Here is an 18,623-nt window from a genome sequence, read left to right as displayed (position 1 = left end):
AAGATGATTTGGCCTATTTCCTGGACTTTGAGCCAACCCTGTACCCCTTAATACCTTAAAATACTGGAAGGGAAGGTTTGACAGGCTATTGCTGCCTATGGTGACACGTGAAAGACCCATGTTTGTACTCTGAGATGTGCAGCTTCAGAGTCCCCAGCCTCAGGACCAGATGTGACTTTGTATGTTTTAGGGCCATATGTTGGGGAGATGACCCTCATGAGCCATAGTTGACTGACTTGCCCTCACTCCATCCCACAGTTCTCTGGCTCTCACAGCACCATGGTTCTCTGCATTGAACTGGGAAGGTACAGAATAACAGGTAGTTTCTAATTCCATTCATTAGGGCATGAGCCCAACTCCAAACCTGCAAAGCACCACGATGCACAAATTCTATCTTTAGTTGCCTGGGAGCCACTCACACTGGACAGGGCTATGGCCTCATCCTTCTCAGTGTCCCTCCTATGGTGGTTATGTTACTGACAAAACAGTGCTCTGAGTATGAACAAGCCACTAGCTTCACAGGAACCTAAAATTGGAAGCTTTAAGACTTAAAAATATATATATAATCTTTATTATCAAGATTTTGAAGACACAGTGATCATATTTTATGCCCTAAAAGTTTTTTGGGCACAATGGACTGACTGAGATGGGGAAACAATGCAGCCTTTAAAGTGTTTTTACATAACACATGGTACTTGATATAATGGTACTTTAAATCCCACCAGGATGGGATTGTGAGCTGTTCAATTTTTTTCCTGTTGACGACTCCTTACACAAGCCCACATGCCTGACAGAAAAACTTAAAGATTATTTTGATACAAGGTTTCCAGGAACAAGTATTTCATGATAAGACCAAGGTGATATTTCCTGATGGATGAGTTTTTCAGGAAATGCATGGAATTATTTTAAAATCTCATTGCCACATTAGGTAACAACTGGTGAAACGTGGTGATTTTTATGGTAAAATTACATCAAACTAGCCATCTGCTAAGTGTCCTACCATTAAGTAGAAAACACTGGGTAGAGGGTGGCAAGCTGGGAAGTTGGCTTTATCCTGGGGGATGAGGGAAGGTAACATGGAGAGACAGCATGTCTCTGGTGGAAACACACACACTGCTGTGCTACCAATGGGCAGGTTCTGTCACCTGTAGGAATCTGTGTCCTCAGAGGGTTTTGGAGAGGATTTCGTGAGATCAGGTAGGTCAGTGCCTCCCCTTCCCTCACCAGGAAAGGCCAGCTGGAGTGCAAAGCCAGCAGGCCTCTCCTGCCCAGAAAGGTCCCACTGGCTCTACTTCACGTCTGTGGCCTGTTCCTGCGTGCGCCCCCCCCAGCCCCCTCCCCAGTGGGGCTGCCCCCCCCCTTTCTCCCTCTTTTTTTTTTTTTTTTTTTTTTGATAGCTACTATTTGTTGGACAAGTACCATGTGCCAGGACTGAAATTTCTGTTTTCCATGTGTAACAATAGTCTTGTAAGGAAGGTGTTACTGACTAATTTAACAGGTGAGGTAATTGTGAACCCCTCTCTTTGAGGACAAACACTGTAAAGCAGCTGTCACTCAGGTTCACCCCCAAAAAAGCCTCTGAACTCCAGGCCATTTTCCCATGTGAGTCACATTCCTCCAACGAAGGGCCTCCTGTTAAGCTTTTTAAATCATTCACTTCCAGAATCATCCAGAAGCACAGATTTCAGGTCAAACTGGGCAACTGGGGCAAGCAATGCAAGTGTGAATGCTTCCGGCCCACAGACAAAAAACCAGGTCAGCTTTCCCAGCCTGTACTGTACCCACAGACCTTACCCCAAGTCGCATAGTTGCTTCTCTGATCAAACACTGGACTCACCGTTCTCCTCAGTCATGAAGGTGTTGGTCTTTTCAGGCCCTAAGAACTCTCCGAATGACAGCAAAGACTGAGAAGTGAGAGTTCAGTGCCCTAGTAGGAAGACCAACCGTGACAGCCAGTGCAGGGATTTTGTGGGGACAGAGGTCATTGTGGTCAGAGTTTCTAGGAAGTTAAGCTCCTTGCCAGGATCTGCCTCCCCCACCCACCGTCACCCATGCAGGGGCCAGAGTGGGTTTGAACCCAGGACCGTCTGCTCAAACAGTGCAAAGCTAGTGGACGGGAGGCAGGGAAGGTTTTTCCTTTGGGTTAATGGGATGTGTGTGTGGTGGGGGCGTTGACCACATCTCATGTCCTCACAGAAGATGTCATCATTCTCACCCGAGAGTCACTGCATTTGCAAAGCAGCTCATCTTGCCTGGTCTCTTGAGTCAGAAAAAAACAACAGTCAGAAAAACACAAAAACAAGAGCCAAAATTTTACCAAGTGTATATACATTGTTCCTCTAGACAAGGGTGAAAATGAAGAAGCCTGCTCTATGTTCTTTGGAATATACCCATTCTACCAGTGACCCTGAGGGAGGACTGCCTGGGAGAGGTGTCATCTGCCCAATCTTAGGTGACTTCCTGAGTCATCAGCTACAGCAGTGGAAGCCAAAGCCACAGGCACAGAGGAAGCCGGGAGCCCTGTGGTTTATTTTTTTAAATAATTTTTCTTGCTTTATTCCCGTAAGAACACAAGTCGCTGAAACAAGAGAACTAAAATAGATTAGGTCCATTTATAACGCTTTCCCCTTCATTTTAGTAATTGTCTTCTCCTAATTGGCAGGAATAAACTTAATACTTGCAGGAGAAAATACAACTTTCTGTTAACAGGGAAAATACGTTTCTCTGAGGAAGTTCCCTTGCAGGACAATCCCTGCCTCAGCTTGTCTAATAGTGACACACGTCTGGTGCCCCCCTAGTTTAGCAGGGGCTACTGGAGTCTGCTCTGTCCGGGGCTCCAGGGCTGTGGAAGAGCTGAGCAGGATGTACCCAGACCCCTGTGAGTCCACTTGCTGCCCACATCTTGTTTGCTGCCTCCCCTGAGGAGACCATTTTCATGGGGGCTTACTAAATCATTGTGAGGTGCATAAAATTATGGTCTTAAGTTAAAATGTGTGTTCCAAAGAACACACAGCACCCATTAGGATGGCTACTATCAAAGAAACAGAAAATAACAAGTGTTGGAAAGGATGTGGAGAAATTGAAGCCCCTGTACACTGGTGGGAATGCAAACTGGTACAGCCACTGTAGAAAACAGCATGGAGGTTCTTCAAAAAATGAAAAATAAAGCTACTCTGTGATCCAGTAGTTCCACTTCTGGGTAGATACCTGAAAGAATTGAAAGCTAGTTCTTGAAGAGGTATTTCTACACACATGTTCACAGAAGCATTATTCGCAACAGCTATAATGTGTAAGCAGCCCAGGTGTCCATTGATGGATGAATGGATACACAAAATGTGGTATTTCCATACACTGGAATATCATTCAGCTTTGTAAAGGTAGGAAAGCCTGACACATCCTATTACATGGATGGACATTAAGGACATTATGCAAAGTGAAATAAGCCAGACAAAAAAAGCAAATACGGTATGATTCCACTCAGTGTGAGGTAGCTAGAGTAGTCAAGTTTATAGAGACAGGAGGTAGAGTGGTGGTGGCCAGGAGTTGACAGTGGGGGATGGTGAATTGTTGTTGAGTGGGTGCAGTTTCAGTTTTACAAGAGTAAAAGCTCTGGAGATGGTTGCACAGCAACATGAGTATACTTAATGCCACTGAGCTGTGTGGTTAGAAGTGGTCACAATAGTAAATGTTGTGTGTATAACATATAAAATTTGGCAAATAAAAAACATTGGGGGGAAAATGTAAACTTGACCCTAATACTGAGCACCACAGTAGAATGGAAGTAGGTGGTAGATTTGTAACTGAAGCCCAGCACCTCCCAGATTCTCTCCCTGCTCCTCGCTCATCTGGGCTGTGTTTGCTCAGGGGTGCACAGTGGGTACCCCCCCCCCGACACACACACACACTATTTCATGCTGACAAATGTATTTGTGGCAGAACCCACTTAGACCTCACTCAGTCATGGAGTTTGCCAAGTTCAGTGGGCAGGTAACAGCATGTTGCACTCATCCTTCCACGTGACTCCCCAAATCCCCTTCCTCTCTGACAACACTTTTGCCCTTGCCTGACTTAGTGCCTCCCTGCTGAGGTATAAACTAGTAAAATATTTGTAACTACAGATGGAAACTTACAGCCCTATGTCTCCAAGAGGACACATGAAGATACAGGAACCTTCTAGAATGAGTGAAATGCAGCTGCCGTGATGGGGTGCTGGGTGGTGGGCTTGGCACATCTTTTGCCCCAGCATGTAAAATCACACCTTTGGGCCACCCTCTCAGGACCAAGGCTGCTCTTAGAGAAATCGGGTCGGTCTGTTTCACCGGAGAAAGAGGCTCTTGTCTGAATCACAGATACCTGCTTAGGAAGGTGAAGGCAGAGTTATCTCATCAAGGGTGCCTAGGACATAGGTTCTCTGCACGGCCTTGGAAATGAGTAAGTTGTTAGGGGTTGGCCCAACTTTTAAAGCTGCCAGCTTTTCTAAGGAACACTTTTCTAAGGGGGTGTCCTGGAACTCTCCCTGTTGAGAGCCAGATTTTAAATCTGTCCTTCCATGTAAAGCCCAGAGACGGTATGAGGAGACTGAGCACCATACAAGAAGGGAGTTGATGTGCTGGTGGGACCATTTCATACCACGAAGTTAATGCTTGGTGTGTTTACTTCTTCTCCCATGAAGGTCTCTTTAGTATCCTCATCCCGGCCACAGTCTCCAGACCAGCTCTCCTCCAGGCACGCGAGCGATGCCAGTGTCTCCCCCCGCACCTCCGACAGCAGTGTGGCACCCGTGGCTGATTTCGATTACCCTCCAGAATTTTCCTCCTGCCTGGACAATTCTGCAGCTAAGCACAAGCTCCTGGTTAAGCCCCGCAACCAGCGGTCCAGCAAAATGAGGCGGCTGTCTTCGGTAATCGGGCTTTTTCTTACAGGCAGACTTGATGTCCCCCCACTCCCACCCACCCCCGCCTCTCTCCCCTCAGGGTCACGTGCCCCTTCCAAGAAACCCCATGGTCAGTAGGACCATCTCCAGGAGCTAGAGTTGCTCATCTTTTTCAATATACGTCAGATATGTCTCTTCCTTGCATAAACATGCCATCTGTTCTTTGGTTCTGCAGCACCTCCTGTGAAAGCTGCTACATGCTGTGGGTCCCTTGCCTTCCAACAGCACTGAGTGTAAGGTCCACACTCCAGGCCTGGCATGACCATGCCCTGCCTACCTCTGAGACCTACTCTTATTCTCTGCCTCACTCACTCAACACGATTTGGCCTGTCTCTGGCCTCAGGCCTTGATCTCTTGCTTGAGACATTCTTCTCCTGGCTGGCTCCTTAGCCTTGGAGTCTCAGCTCAGAGGTCTTCTCCCCAGAGGGGCTCACTTGACCATCTTATGGAAAGCAGCCCTCCCTTCCCACCCCTTCACTTTATAGCACAGGCCACACACATAAGTGACCTTTATAATTGTGTATGCTCACTTGTTTATTGCCAGTCTTCTTGAGACCTTGTCCCAGCCCTACATTCCACCCCTAGAGCAATGCTAACCACACAGCTGGCATTCAGTGCACATTTGTTGAATGGATGAACAAATGAAGACATGAACCAATGACAGATAAGCTGACACACTAGCACAGACTTCTGCCTTGGACAAGGACCTACTTATTAGCATGGGGACTGTGCCCCTATGAGGACAGATCCCTCTTTGGTCACACTGCCTGTGTAGTTGTCAGCTTGTAGTTCTGGGTGTCGAGAACTCATTCGTGGAGTGTTTTGTCTTCATAGTACCCGTAGGTTATAGGTCCACATAGGACTGTAGACTTCTCCACTGCCTGATGCCCACAGTATTCCAGCCCTGGAGGAGCTGAGGGCAGGTGTGGGGCCAGACTGGCCACAGAGAATGAGAGTGCTGAGAAAGAGATGTTCACAGACCAACATTCTCTCCCTCCTTCCTTGGAGACAGTATTGTGGGGGTATTGATGAAGTGCCCAGGATGAGCTAGGTGCTCAGCTAGGGGTGGTGGGCTGGGACTTCTCAGGATTCCGGGGACTCCCTGGAGACAGTGGGGTTTCCTTTGGGCGTGTGGAAGGTAGGTGCTTTTTAAACTCAGGCCAGCAGGGTTGACTTTAGAGGAGACTAAGGCTGAAGAAAGAAGTCAGCTATGGTTACCCTCAGGCCAATATGCCCTTGTGCAAGCTGGACACTTGTATAAGTGCTTGCACATCCAATGCATTTACAGGCTTGGTGCTGTGGGACTTGACAAGGACCAGGAACTCGAACCTGCCTATACTCATACTGAGTGGGACCACAGGGCAGGGACAGAGCCAGCTCCCTCTGTCCTCAAGTCTAGGGTTTATTCCCATGGGGATGTCTTTTGCTTTGGCAAGGGTATGTGTTACCAGCCACAGCCTGCTCAGGACTTTGTAGCAGAGAGAAGCCGCACTCATACTCCAGATGGGGGAAATACAACTTCCTGTCCTACTGTCCTCTGGACAAAGCTGTACCTCTCATTCTTTCTTTACATTCGAACTTGAATTAGCTCTTGAACCCCATTTTTTAGAGTAACAGAAATTCTGATTTAGTCAGTCCAGTAAACATTCCTTGATTTAAATTCTGTCATTTACATATCTTCCTTCCTTCTTTGCTTCCCCTTCTTGGTAGGGAGCAGGCACGGATACCTTAAGTTTTTGACTGGGCAGAGGTATCTGGCCAGTGGTCACCAGAGTCACTGTTGGGTCCTAAGGCAGGGCCTCTCTCCTTCGAGTATTCATAGCCCCCTTTGCCCTTCGGTCATGAGGTCCCTCCTCCCAACCATGAGGACTTTCCTGGTACCCTGGCCCCTCTTGGGTATGCGAGGCTGCTGTGAGGGCCCAGGAGAGGAGGGGAGAGGAGGCGGCAGCAGCAAGGGGGTGGGTCTATGCATCCTTCCTGATGATCCCAGGACCAAGCTGACGATCCCAGACCAAGTCAGAAGCCCACTTTGTTCCCTCGAGAAACTCTGTTCAGTGTCCGAGTCCATATTCCACACTACCTTTGTTCTGCCTGGCCCTCCACCCTTACCTCCTTGTAGCTGCCAGTGGCCCAAGGTGGGATGCTCCCAGCCAGGCCTGCTTCTCAGCTTTATGCTCATTTAGTGAGGCTTATGATAGTTTTAAAGCATGACCCACATCCTAAACAGGTTTCAACATCAGTGATTTCCTGTAGTAGCAAAAGGCCCGTGACACCTATTGAAACTGTGGCTTTTGAAAATTCTTCTGTAGATTTCTTTGCACATCTTCCTCTTTTCAAATCCATGGGAATAGAATTGTGCATCTTGGCAAGAGTTCACTTAGGCGTTGTCAGAGACATCCCACTTATCCTGTGTTCTGTTACCAAGCAGATGCCAGTGGAAATGTTAAAATAACACAGCAAACAAAAACTAAAACCTACTGCAAACACTCCCTGAGCGTTTCTTTACATCAAGGAAAGGAGGTCTGATGTCCTGAACTTTTTAAAAAGATTGACCTCAGGGCGCCTGGGTGGTTCAGTCGGTTAAGCATCTGACTTCAGCTCAGGTCATGATCTTGCGGTTCGTGGGTTTAAGCCCCGCGTAGGGCTCTGTGCTGACAGCACAGAACTTGGAGCCTGTTTCGGATTCTGTCTCTCTCTCTCTCTGCATCTCCCCCACTTTCTCTCTCTCTCTCTCTCTCTCTCTCTCTCTCTCTCAAAAACAAACACATTTAAAAAATTTTTTTATAAAAAGATTGACCTCACACCCTCAACCTTTTGGTCATTTTCTCATGCTTTTGAATAATTCATTGCTACTTTGATCTCCTTTCCTTTCTAAGAGAGCAGCAACTGACTTTGGGTACAGTAAGGAGGAAGTTGGACTAAATTTAAATTCCAGAGACTTCAAAAAATACAAGGCAGTGTTTGATTGTCACACCGGTAGGGCTCGGGGAGAGGAGGAGCACCATAGCTGCAGGCAATAGGCAAGACTTCCTGGTGGAGTAGAATCTCAGACTGTTCTTGGGGGTTACTGGTAGAACACCTGGAGATGTGGGGAAAGAGCAGCTGGCCAGTCACTCAGGCCCAGAGTCGGGCACATTCACTAGTGGGGGCATGGCTTGACCTGAGCAGGGACTAGGAGAAATAATTTAAGACCAGAGAATATAAAACTTTTGACTTAACTGAAAAGTTTGGACTTTATCCTATCGGCTATGCTTTTGGACTTTATCTTGTAAGCTGTGGTTTGCCGTTGACTGTGTTTGATGTGATATGAAATTACCCTTTAGGCAAACCAGTTTGCCCTCACCTTGGGGCCCACCTCTGGAGAGAGAGAGAGAGAGAGAGAGAGAGAGCACTGAGATGGAAAACTAGCTCTCAGGCAGCACAGGGTCATGGAGAGAGCACCAGCTTTTCACCTGAGCTAATAAGCTCAGCCTTAACCAAAGTATGGCCCTCTCTGAGCTCCCAGTACTACAAGTGCAAAGAGGAAATAATTCTTCCTTGCTGGGATGAATCAAGAGTAAATGAAATAATAGGTGTGGAGTGTAAAGCATGGCAGACACCCAGCTGATTTGATCCCCTTCCCTTTGCTCTGTAGAGCAGTGTTTGTGGCTCAGCCACTAGAACCTTAAGCACCATTTACCTAGAGGGCATAGCTGCCATTGTTCTGCTGAAAGCTGAACTTGTAAGGCAAGATTCCAAACAGACCAATATGGGAGTTATTAAGAGACACCCTACCCTGTGTCACTGCCTGCTTAGGTGCCAGCTTTAGAGACACACTGTTTCCTCTTATACAAAATGGGAATGTCATAGGCATTTGACATATTTGACATGATGATGCTGTCTTTGTCCTTTTTATCTCTGCCAGCGAGCACAGTCTGAATCCCTGAGTGATCTGACGTGCACCCCAGAGGAAGAGGAATATGATGATAAGTCCTTACCCAAAGTCAGCACAGAAGAGAACCCCAATTCTGCACAGCAGGATGTGGGACTCGACAGAAGCCCTGAGCCTGGAGGACTAGCCACCATGCTGCAATCTGGGGGGCCACGGGCTAGGCGGGCACGCCTGCAGCACTGCCCTGCACTTAGTGCCAGCGCCGAGGAGGAGAGCTTCCTTGGGGATAACACCTCAAGCCGCCCAGCCACCCCCGAGGTCATTGAGTCCGAGTCGGGCCCAGTCCCCCGCCCGGAGTCCCCATCTCTGCCAGAAGGTTCCCCGCATCACCACCATAATCCTGACAGCGAAATCCAGAGGGAGGAGCCGTCCCTGGAAAGCACAAGTCCCCCAGCCAGGGAATCAGCTGATGAGGTGATTTGTGCTTCTGGAGACATCGAGATTCGATTATCCCCCTCCATCCCCGAGGGGGACACGACGCCTCCCGAGACTGACCCTGCCGTCACCTCGGAGACACCCCCTGGTCTAGATGGGCCAGACCAAAGTGTCCAGAAGGAGGTGGAGCTGACGCTGGAAGCGCCCGAGCCCGAGAGAGCAGGGAAGGGATCTCCAGAGACCCCTGCCCCAAGCCCCTCGGCTCCCAAGAGCTGCTTGAAGCACAAGGCCCCGGCGGTTAGCGAGAGCCCCGGCGCGCCGGCCGCCTGCGAGCCGCCTGCAGAGGAGCCCGCTCCCGGTCCCCTGGACGGAGAGGCCGAGCCGCCCCGGGCCGAGCCCGCGGAGCCCCCACAGGGGGGACCGGAGAGGCCGGCGCCCGAGCGGAAGGTGGAGCGGGCAGGCAGCGAGCTGCGGGCCGTGAAGTTCTCCGTGTCGTCGGGCCGGGCGTGGCCGCGCTCGGGCAGCGCCCGCCTGTTGGAGCACGCGGGCCCCGCGGGCGCCTTGCCGGTGCGCCTGCCGCTTCTGAGGAGCAGCCTGGCCTGGAGGAGCGAGGCGGCGCTCGACGACCTGCGGGCGCCCCCCGAGCCCCACGGCGGCGGCGGCTCTCGGGACTCGGGGGACGCGGCGGCCGGGCCGGGCCGGAGCCCCCGGGACGCCCCGGGAGACCCCTGCCCGGCGACTCGCGAGCCGACATCGGGGGAGGACAGAGGCCCCTTTGCCGTCAAGCTGCGCTCCACGTCTCTGTCCTTCAAGCACAGAGAGGCGTCCTCTGCCGAAGCAAGAGGGATAAAGAGATACAGCGCTGAAATCCGGTTAGAAAGAGGGGGGCTGGCTTTGCTCCCCAAAGACGAGAAATGTCAGGTCGCGAAGGCCCCCTCCCCTCGAGGGGCACGGTCCCCGCACGAGCAGGGAAAGGGGAAGGCTCGGCCCTCGGAGCCGCTCAGCTCCAAGCCGCCCCTGCCCCGGAAGCCGCAGCTGCAGAGCCGCCCCCTGCCGTCCCCGGACGCGGGCCCCGGGGAACTGGTCAAGGCCGCGCTGCCCCAGGACCCAAGACGGGAGACCCGGTCGGCAGAGACGCGGTCGCCGCACAGGGCAGCTGGTAAGAGCTCGCGCCGCCTGATGGGGAAGGGGCAGGGCCGTGGGCAAGTGGGGCGTCCGCAGAGTATGCAAGATCTAAGGGCGAAAACGTCGGAATCCCTCTCGGTACCACTAACACGGTTCATCCAGAGTTATGAATAGAGACCAGAGAAGGGGGAAACAGAGCAGGATTTTGTGGAAGTTCGGAGAAGTAAGGAAAATGTAAAAACCCATCTTGCAGCATATTCCCGGAGAGGAGATGGGCTGCTCAGGGGATCATTCAAATGCTTCTATCATTTCTTAAGATCGGAAGCTCAGTGAGTTCCAGAATCTTGGGATATGTGTACTCTGGTAGAAGGAGGTACTCCTGGGGCCTACAGCACTTCTTGGTTATAAATGAAGCATCTGGCTCCTCTGTCATTTAGTGTCCTTCTGACCTTCCCCCCACCCCACTCCCCAAGAAAGAATTTTTTCCTGTTTAATAATCAGGCTCATGTGGCCCAGCCTCATGCGGGAAGCATCCCATTTATTGGAGTCACGAGCCTTTTATGTAAAAGGAGAGCCCCTCCGGGTGGGCGTTAACTTCCTGTCCCAGAAAGGAGGTGGTGTGAAGATTGGGGCTGAATGGAAGAATCTTCTAAAGCAACTGCCCTTTAAAATGAGCAGAGGCAAAATAGATGACCTTTCTATGTCTTTGACATTTGTCACTTTTTATTTATAGTGTTTCAGATGAAACATATCTGTTGGAAATGGGTATTTGTGGTAGAGCTAAATCATCTTTCATTGCTGGGTTCTTTTATTAATGGAAATCAGTGTGCCAGAAACGAAATTACACGGACCAGTCGTGTGTGCATGTGATGAGGGCCCTAAAGAGAAATTTTCCATGGCAAATTTTATTTGAAAAAAACCAAAACTTTCAGGATGTTTTTAAGTGGCTATTCTCAGTCCAGGACTCCACTTTAGTGCTGCATTGTGGACAGAGAGGAAATAGGACGCAGTTGTTCTCCTAGGGACCCCACACCCTAAAAGGAAGGTGAAGTGCACACGTAAGAAAAAATTAGCTCACAGAAAACAATGTAAAGACAGTTTTCAAAGAAACTCTTATCTTTTCTGCTTTCATCCTAGGAAGTGAAAGTGTGTGTGTGTGTGTGTGTGTGTAGTGCTTTAAGTTCTTAAGGTGACAGTTCCAGGGAGTAGTGCCAGGAGAACCCCCTGAAGGAGCCCACATGCATGGCCTTCCTGATCCAAGGCCCCTTGGCTCAGCTGTAATTTTTTGCTGCTGCTACTGTCGCTACATTAGGCTAATTAGTAAGGGAGCTCTGGGAGAGGTTCAAGCTGTAGCTGATGATCCACTCTGCAGATTTCCAGCCAGGTTATTGAAGCTATTGTAGAGTGCTTCAAAAACCCATTAAAATATCAAGGGAGGAGGGGGTTTTCTCTGTGCAGATAAAACCCTGACATCAGCACCATCCACCTTCATGGCCTGGAATTGAAAATGTCTCTCAAGGGCTTGCTGACTGAATGGAACTTAAACACAGGATACTTGGGTTCATGGTCAGAGCTGGAAAAGAAGCTTCAGAGGGCAATGCTTGACCTATTAATAATTTAAAACTTCCTCAGCCTAAGCTGTGAGAGTTTAGGCTTGTTTATTGTCAGATGACTGGACTGGTCTATAAGGACCTTATTTTTTTTTCTTTAATTTATAAAATACGGTATTTATTACAGCTTTACTTAAAAGTATAGTATAAAAGAATTGTCCACTTGTTAACATTCTCTAAGTGACAGAAATAGCCAATCCAGTTGAATTCCAAGGTGAAAGAATCTAGGTTCCTTTAGGGCAGGGGTAGTGATTTTCATTTCAGTGCAGAGAGAGGAAGGGAAGAATTACCCTCATTCTGCTTGAAACCATCTCTCTCAAAGTGTGGGTGGTATTTGAAGGGCGAGTGTCAGGTTGGGTTTTGGCTGCTGCCTGGGACCTTGGGGTCTAGGGCCTGCCTCATGCAGACCAGAACAGAATCACAGGGTCTGTGTTGTCAAATCCCATTAGTGAAAGCAGGTTCTATCTTCCCCAGACACTGGATCTGCTTGTGGTTTAATTCATTCTTATTACTTCTACTGCCATCCTCACTGCTCCCAAAATATAACCACTGGAAGCAATTAAATTCATATAAGACATACATATAATAACAGTTTTAATATCAGTATTATTCAGTTTTCCAGAAAGGCCTAATTACTGCTGTTTATTGTCTTGTGGTGGCAGGCACTTTACCCAGAGCTCCCAGATGGGCTGCCACCCCTGTACGCCTTCCAGGGGCGCACACACCAGAGAGTTAGGTCACCAAGGTGTCCCAGATGGGTGCACAATCCTACCTTCAGGACTCAAGCACTTTGTCCCCCGCACTCTTCTTATTCTTCCTCCTCTCGTCCACATTCCCACCTTCCTTCTCTGAAGGCATGAAAGAATCCTTCCGTGGGGGAGGCAGGGAGGATGCCCCAGTTGTTGCAGTAAACAGAGGAGCCCAGCTTTGCCAAGTGGGCTGGACCTCACAGGGCCATGTTGGGGCGGTTCTGCAATCCCAGTACCGTATGTGCTCATTAGTGCAAACAAGACCATTAATAGGAGGTTAACGGCTTGGGGTTACCAGCCTTGTTCACTTGTGCAGGACATTACCCATCCTCCTGGTAAGCCAGTCCATCCCAGAGTCTAAATGACAGGTCAGGAAAAAAGAGATTCTTATGTGAGAAAATGGTAAAACATAGGAAGTATATAGAAAAAAGCCACCACTTAGGAGTCTGCTTTCTAGATGTTATCCCTGTTGTCCTTTCCTTCTAGTCATTCTTCTTTGTGTGTGTGTAATTTTTCTTTCATTTGGTTGTGGTCACATGTTGGGTATTTTGGAGAATAGTTGGACAAATTGCCATTGTCACCCAGGAGCCTCATTTGACAATGAGCCTCAGCCTTCTGTCTAAGCTCATTCCCTCCAGACTGGGCGGGTGATACAGTAGCACACGCAGACCTCTGAACCTCTTTCTCTAGACTCTGGTACTCACTCATTCATGTGTTCATTCTTGCAAGAAATATTGCATATATTTCTGTGATACAGCACTGTGCTGGCCCCCAAAAGGCCATCAGGAAAAGCATGAGGACCTGGCCCTCAAGGAGCTTACCAGTCTAAAGGGCCAGGTGGCAGCTGGATGCCACAGGGGAGTGTAGATAGATGCCCATCTTGTCTTTGGGTGTCAGAGGCATTTTCTGGAGGAAAGGAATTCAAAGAGACTGTCACCTACTCTATGACAGTTACTTTAGTCGTATTCAAGTTCATTTGAGTAGAACATAAGGAGTGCCTTTTTGGTATCATGCTAAAAAATATTCAGTTGATCACTGAACAGTGCAGGGGTTACAGGGACCAACCCCCTGTGCAGCCAAAAAATCCACCTGTAATCCCCAAAATTTAACTACTAATAGCCTACTGTTGACCTTTTATCGATAACACAGTTAACATATTTTGTACGTTATGTGTCTTATATAGTGAATTTTTACTATTAAGTAAGCTAGCTAAAAGAAAATGTTATTAAGAAAATCATAAGGAAGAGGAAATACGTTTATAGCACTATATGGTATTTAGAAAAATTCCCATATATATGGACCTTGGCACTTCATACCTGTGTTGTTCAAGGGTCAATTGTGTTTATATATCTTGAATTCTTAAAAAAAGAAAAGAAAAGAAAAGTCTGTTCGCATCTCCTCCTCTTTTCGGCCTATCCTTCCCTTGACAGTCCCTTCCTGACCAAGTATGGTCAACATCCTGGGCCTCCATTTCTCCACCTTTCCTGTGCTTCTCCAACTGCATATATTTTCTCTTCCTTGGCTGCCTCTCAGTGCACCAAACTCTCCTCAGTGCCCCCAGACAGAAAACATCTCATATTCCCACCTGTTTCTCAAGTTCTCTCTTCCTTTGACTCCTTCAGCCACAGCAAGCAGCGCTTAACCGTCTGTGGGCATCCCTGTCTTGACATCTCAACATTCATAATTATCCATACCTCCACCAACCTCAGTCACTTTCCTTTTCAGTTACCTCATCTATCCAGATAAGCTAAAGAACTCAGAGTTATCAAAAAGATTTTAACATGGAAAAAACACTGAAAAGTCTAAAAATTATAAAGAAAAATCACTTTGTAATCCTACTTCTTTAAAATTCTGTAAAAAGGGACTTACATTTCTGACCAAGGTGAAGTAAACACACACCACCCTATGTCTCCCACTGATAAAATTTAAAAGCCTTGACAAAATGTATGAAGTGAATGTCAGAGAATTCTGAAAGGTAGGTAGGAGCTGGTGGGCTGGGCAGAGAGATCAGGGCTCTGAAGACCTGCCTGCCTTGCCTCCATGGTACCAACAACCTCTGCAGACCCCCGCTCTTGTGACTCTCCAGCCCTGCTCCTCCTGCTCCCCACCACCACCAGCACCAGCCCTGTAGGGCAGTTTGTTGGACAGTCCTGGCCCTACTCCATGTGAGCACCAGCAGCTAAGCAGCAAGCTCCTCCATGTGGTGGCACAGCCTGCAGGCTGGAGCCCTTTGGGTTCTCTCATCACTGCGCCAGGCAAATGCTAGCAGCAAACTGGAACTTCTTGTCCTGGTGGCTGTGGCAATGGCATCTTTTAGGGCAAAGCTCTTTTAATCCTTCCAGACCTACTCAGATGAGCACCACCTCCATCCATAGCAGCATGTGGGGTTCAGAGCCCTTTGACTCTCTGGGCAGCACACCAGCAGAGATCTAGTAGTGAAGCCACAGCCCCTCACAGCAGCGGCCACAGTGACAGGTTGTGCTTGTGGTGGTCCTGCAGATTTCTTTCTCTTGCCCCCTGCCCTGCGGAGTGCTGGTCACTGGAGCACACAGCAGCACAGAGGGTAAACCCTGGTTTTCTAGCTGGAAAACTGGAGGGTGGGAGTGGAAATCACAGAAGGGAGACACCTGAGAAAGGATCCTTACCTAGGTGCATGAGGTCAAGAGTCTGTCTCTGACATGCATCTGCATGAGACTGACTAGAATCAGTGCAGCAGAACCTTTGAGAATTTTAATAGGACCGAGTGTGAACAAACACTCAAAATGTCTAGGATACAAACAAAAATTGTTCAACATATCAAAGAATCAGGAAAACCTAAAAAATTTTCTAAGAAAAGACACCAACATTGAGGTGATTCAAATATTAGTATTATTAGAAAAAAACTTTAAAGCAACAATTATACCATGATCTAAGAAGTAAAAGTGAGCACTCTTGAAATGAATGGGAAGCTGGACTTCAAGCTATATTACAAAGCTGTTAATCATCAAGATAGTATGGTACTGGCACAAGAACAGGCACTCAGATCAATGAAACAGAATAGAGAACCCAGAAATGGACCCACAAACTAATCTTTGCCAACTAATCTTTGACAAAGCAGGAAAGAATATTCAATGGAATAAAAACAGTCTCTTCAGGAAGTGGTGCTGGGAAAACTGGACAGTGACATGCAGAAAAATGAACCTGGACCACTTTCTTACACCATACACAAAAATAAACTCAAAATGGATGAAAGACCTAAATGTAAGACAGGAAGCCATCAAAATCCCAGAGGAGAAAGCAGGCAAGAACCTCTTTGACCTTGGCTATAGCAGCTTCTTACTCAACACGTCTCCGGAGGCAAGAAAAACAAAAGCAAAAATGAACTACTGGGACATCATCAAAATAAAAAGCATCTGCACAGCGAAGGAAACAATCAGCAAAACTAAAAGGCAACCAACAGAATGGGAGAAGATATTTGCAAATGACATATCAGGTAAAGGGTTAGTATCCAAAATCTATAGAAAACTTATCAAACTCAACACCCAAAAAACAAATAATCCAGTGAAGAAATGGGCTAAAGACATGAACAGACACTTCTCCAAATAAGACATCCACATGGCCAACAGACACATGAAACGATGCTCAACATCCCTCATCATCAGGGAAATACAAATCAAAACCACAACGAGATACCACCTCATACCTATCAGAATGGCTAACGTTAACAATTCAGGCAACAACAGATGTTGGCGAGGATGTAGAGAAAGAGGATCTCTTTTGCACTGCTGGTAGGAATGCAACCTGGTGCAGCCACTCTGGAAAACAGTATGGAGGTTCCTCAAAAAATTAAAAATAGAACTACCCTATGACCCAGCAATTGCACTACTGGGTATTTATCCAAGGGATAGAGGTATGCTGTTTTGAAGGGACACATGCACCCCAATGTTTATAGCAGCACTATCAACAATAGCTGAAGTATGGAAAGAGCACAAATGTCCATTGACGGATGAATGGATAAAGAAGATGTGGTATATATATATAATGGAATATTACTTGGCAATCAAAAAGAATGAAATCTTGCCATTTGCAACTACATGGATGGAACTAGAGGGTATTATGCTAAGCGAAATTAGTCAGAGAAAGACAAAAATCATATGACTTCACTCATATGAGGACTTTAAGAGACAAAACAGATGAACATAAGGGAAGGGAAACAAAAATAATATAAAAACAGGGAGGGGGACAAAACATAAGAGACTCTTAAATATGGAGAACAGAGGGTTACTGGAGCGGTTGTATGAGAGGGGATGGGCTAAACGGGTAAGGGGCATTAAGGAATCTACTCCTGAAATCATTGTTGCACTATATTCTAACTAACTTGGATGTAAATTTAAAAAAGAAAGAAAGAAAAAAAATTTTTTAAAGAAATGAATGGGAAGATACAAATTCTCTGCAAAGAAATAGAAGCTATGAAAAAAATATAGACATCTTAGAACAGGAAAACACAGTATCAGAAATAAGATTTATTAGAAAAACTCCTTAGTAGAATAGAGATGACAGAAGAGTCAGTGAACTTCAAAACAGATTAATAGAAAATAGTCTGAGTACCAAAAGGGGGGAAAAAGCCTCAAGGACTATTGGAACAATATGAAAAAGCGTTAACATTCATGTCATAGGAGTTCAGAAGGAGAAAAAGACTTGAGCAGAAAAAAATATCTGAAGGAATAGTGACTAAAAACTTCCTAAATTTTTGAATTTAGAAGTCCAAGGAGCTCAGGTGAATTACTTTTGCACTTTTGTTTTGTTTTTAGAGCTGTATTTACATGCGTTTATTTCATCTTTTCAACAAATGATTCTGGAGCATGTGAACATCTAAGCAAAAATATGAACCTTGACTTAAGTCTCACATCATGTATCACAGTTAACTCAAAAGGGGTTCAATGAGTTAAATGTAAAGTGAGACCAGAAGACTTTCAGGAACTTAAGAGAAAATCTTTGAAACATAGGACTAGACAAAGAGTTCTTAGACTTGACCACAAAGCATGATCCAGAAGAGGAAAAACTGATAAATTGGACTTCACTGGAATTAAAAACTTTTGCTCTGCCGAAGACCCCGTTAAGAGGATGAAACAAGACAAGCTACAGAATATGAGAAGATATCTACAAACCACATATCCCACAAAGGACTAGTATCTAAAATATATAAAGTGTTCTTAAAAGTCAACAGTACAAAGCAAAGAAATACAATTAGAACAAGCAGAAGACATGGACAAATATTTCACCAGTGGGAATACAGAGATGGCAAATAAGCACGTGAAACATCATTAGCCATTAGAGAAACACCAATTAAGACCATAATGAGATAGCATTATACACATATTAGAATGGCTGAAACAAAGCTAATATGACCATGCGCTGGGGAGGAGGCAGAGCAGCTGGAGCTCTCGTACATTGCTAGCGGAAGTGCAGAATGGTGCAGTCACTTTGGAAAAGTTTGGCAGTTTCTTACAAAATCAAATACGCTTACCTTATAACATAGCAATTCCACTTCTAAGTATTTATCCTAGATAAATGAAAACTTAGGTTCACATGAAAGCCTGTACATGAATATTTATGGCAACATTGTTCATAATCCCCCGAAACTGGGGACACTCCAAATATCCTTCAATTGGTCATCCAAACAATGGAATATTACTCAGCAATAAAAAAGAATGAACTTCCAGTACACACCGTAACATCTTAAATGCATATGCTAAGTGAAAGCAGGCAGTCTCAAAAGATTACAAACCGTATTATTCCATTTATATGACATCTGGATGAGGCAAAGATACAGAGAACAGATCCGTAGTTGTCATGGGCTGGGGATAAAGATAGGGTCCCTACAAAGGGGAGGCATGAGAGAATTCTTTGGGTGTTGACAT

General features: G+C 46.7%; 1 protein-coding gene across 4 annotated transcripts in view; it reads left to right on the top strand.

Moving 5' to 3' along the window:
• Positions 1–18,623, top strand: part of CRACDL (CRACD like) — a 145,168-nt gene that overhangs the window by 106,206 nt on the left and 20,339 nt on the right. For all 4 annotated transcript variants that reach the window (XM_040453992.1, XM_040453991.1, XM_040453993.1 and 1 more), the window contains 2 exons: positions 4,673–4,900; positions 8,838–10,398. In XM_040453992.1, coding sequence (XP_040309926.1) covers positions 4,673–4,900; positions 8,838–10,398 — 1,789 coding nt within the window. The remainder of the gene's footprint in view (positions 1–4,672; positions 4,901–8,837; positions 10,399–18,623) is intronic.

This window comes from Herpailurus yagouaroundi, unplaced genomic scaffold, assembly GCF_014898765.1.
Source record: "Herpailurus yagouaroundi ecotype Mexico unplaced genomic scaffold, PumYag 210, whole genome shotgun sequence".
NCBI classification, from domain to species: Eukaryota; Metazoa; Chordata; class Mammalia; order Carnivora; family Felidae; genus Herpailurus; species Herpailurus yagouaroundi.
This window is presented reverse-complemented; position numbering and strand designations above follow the sequence as displayed.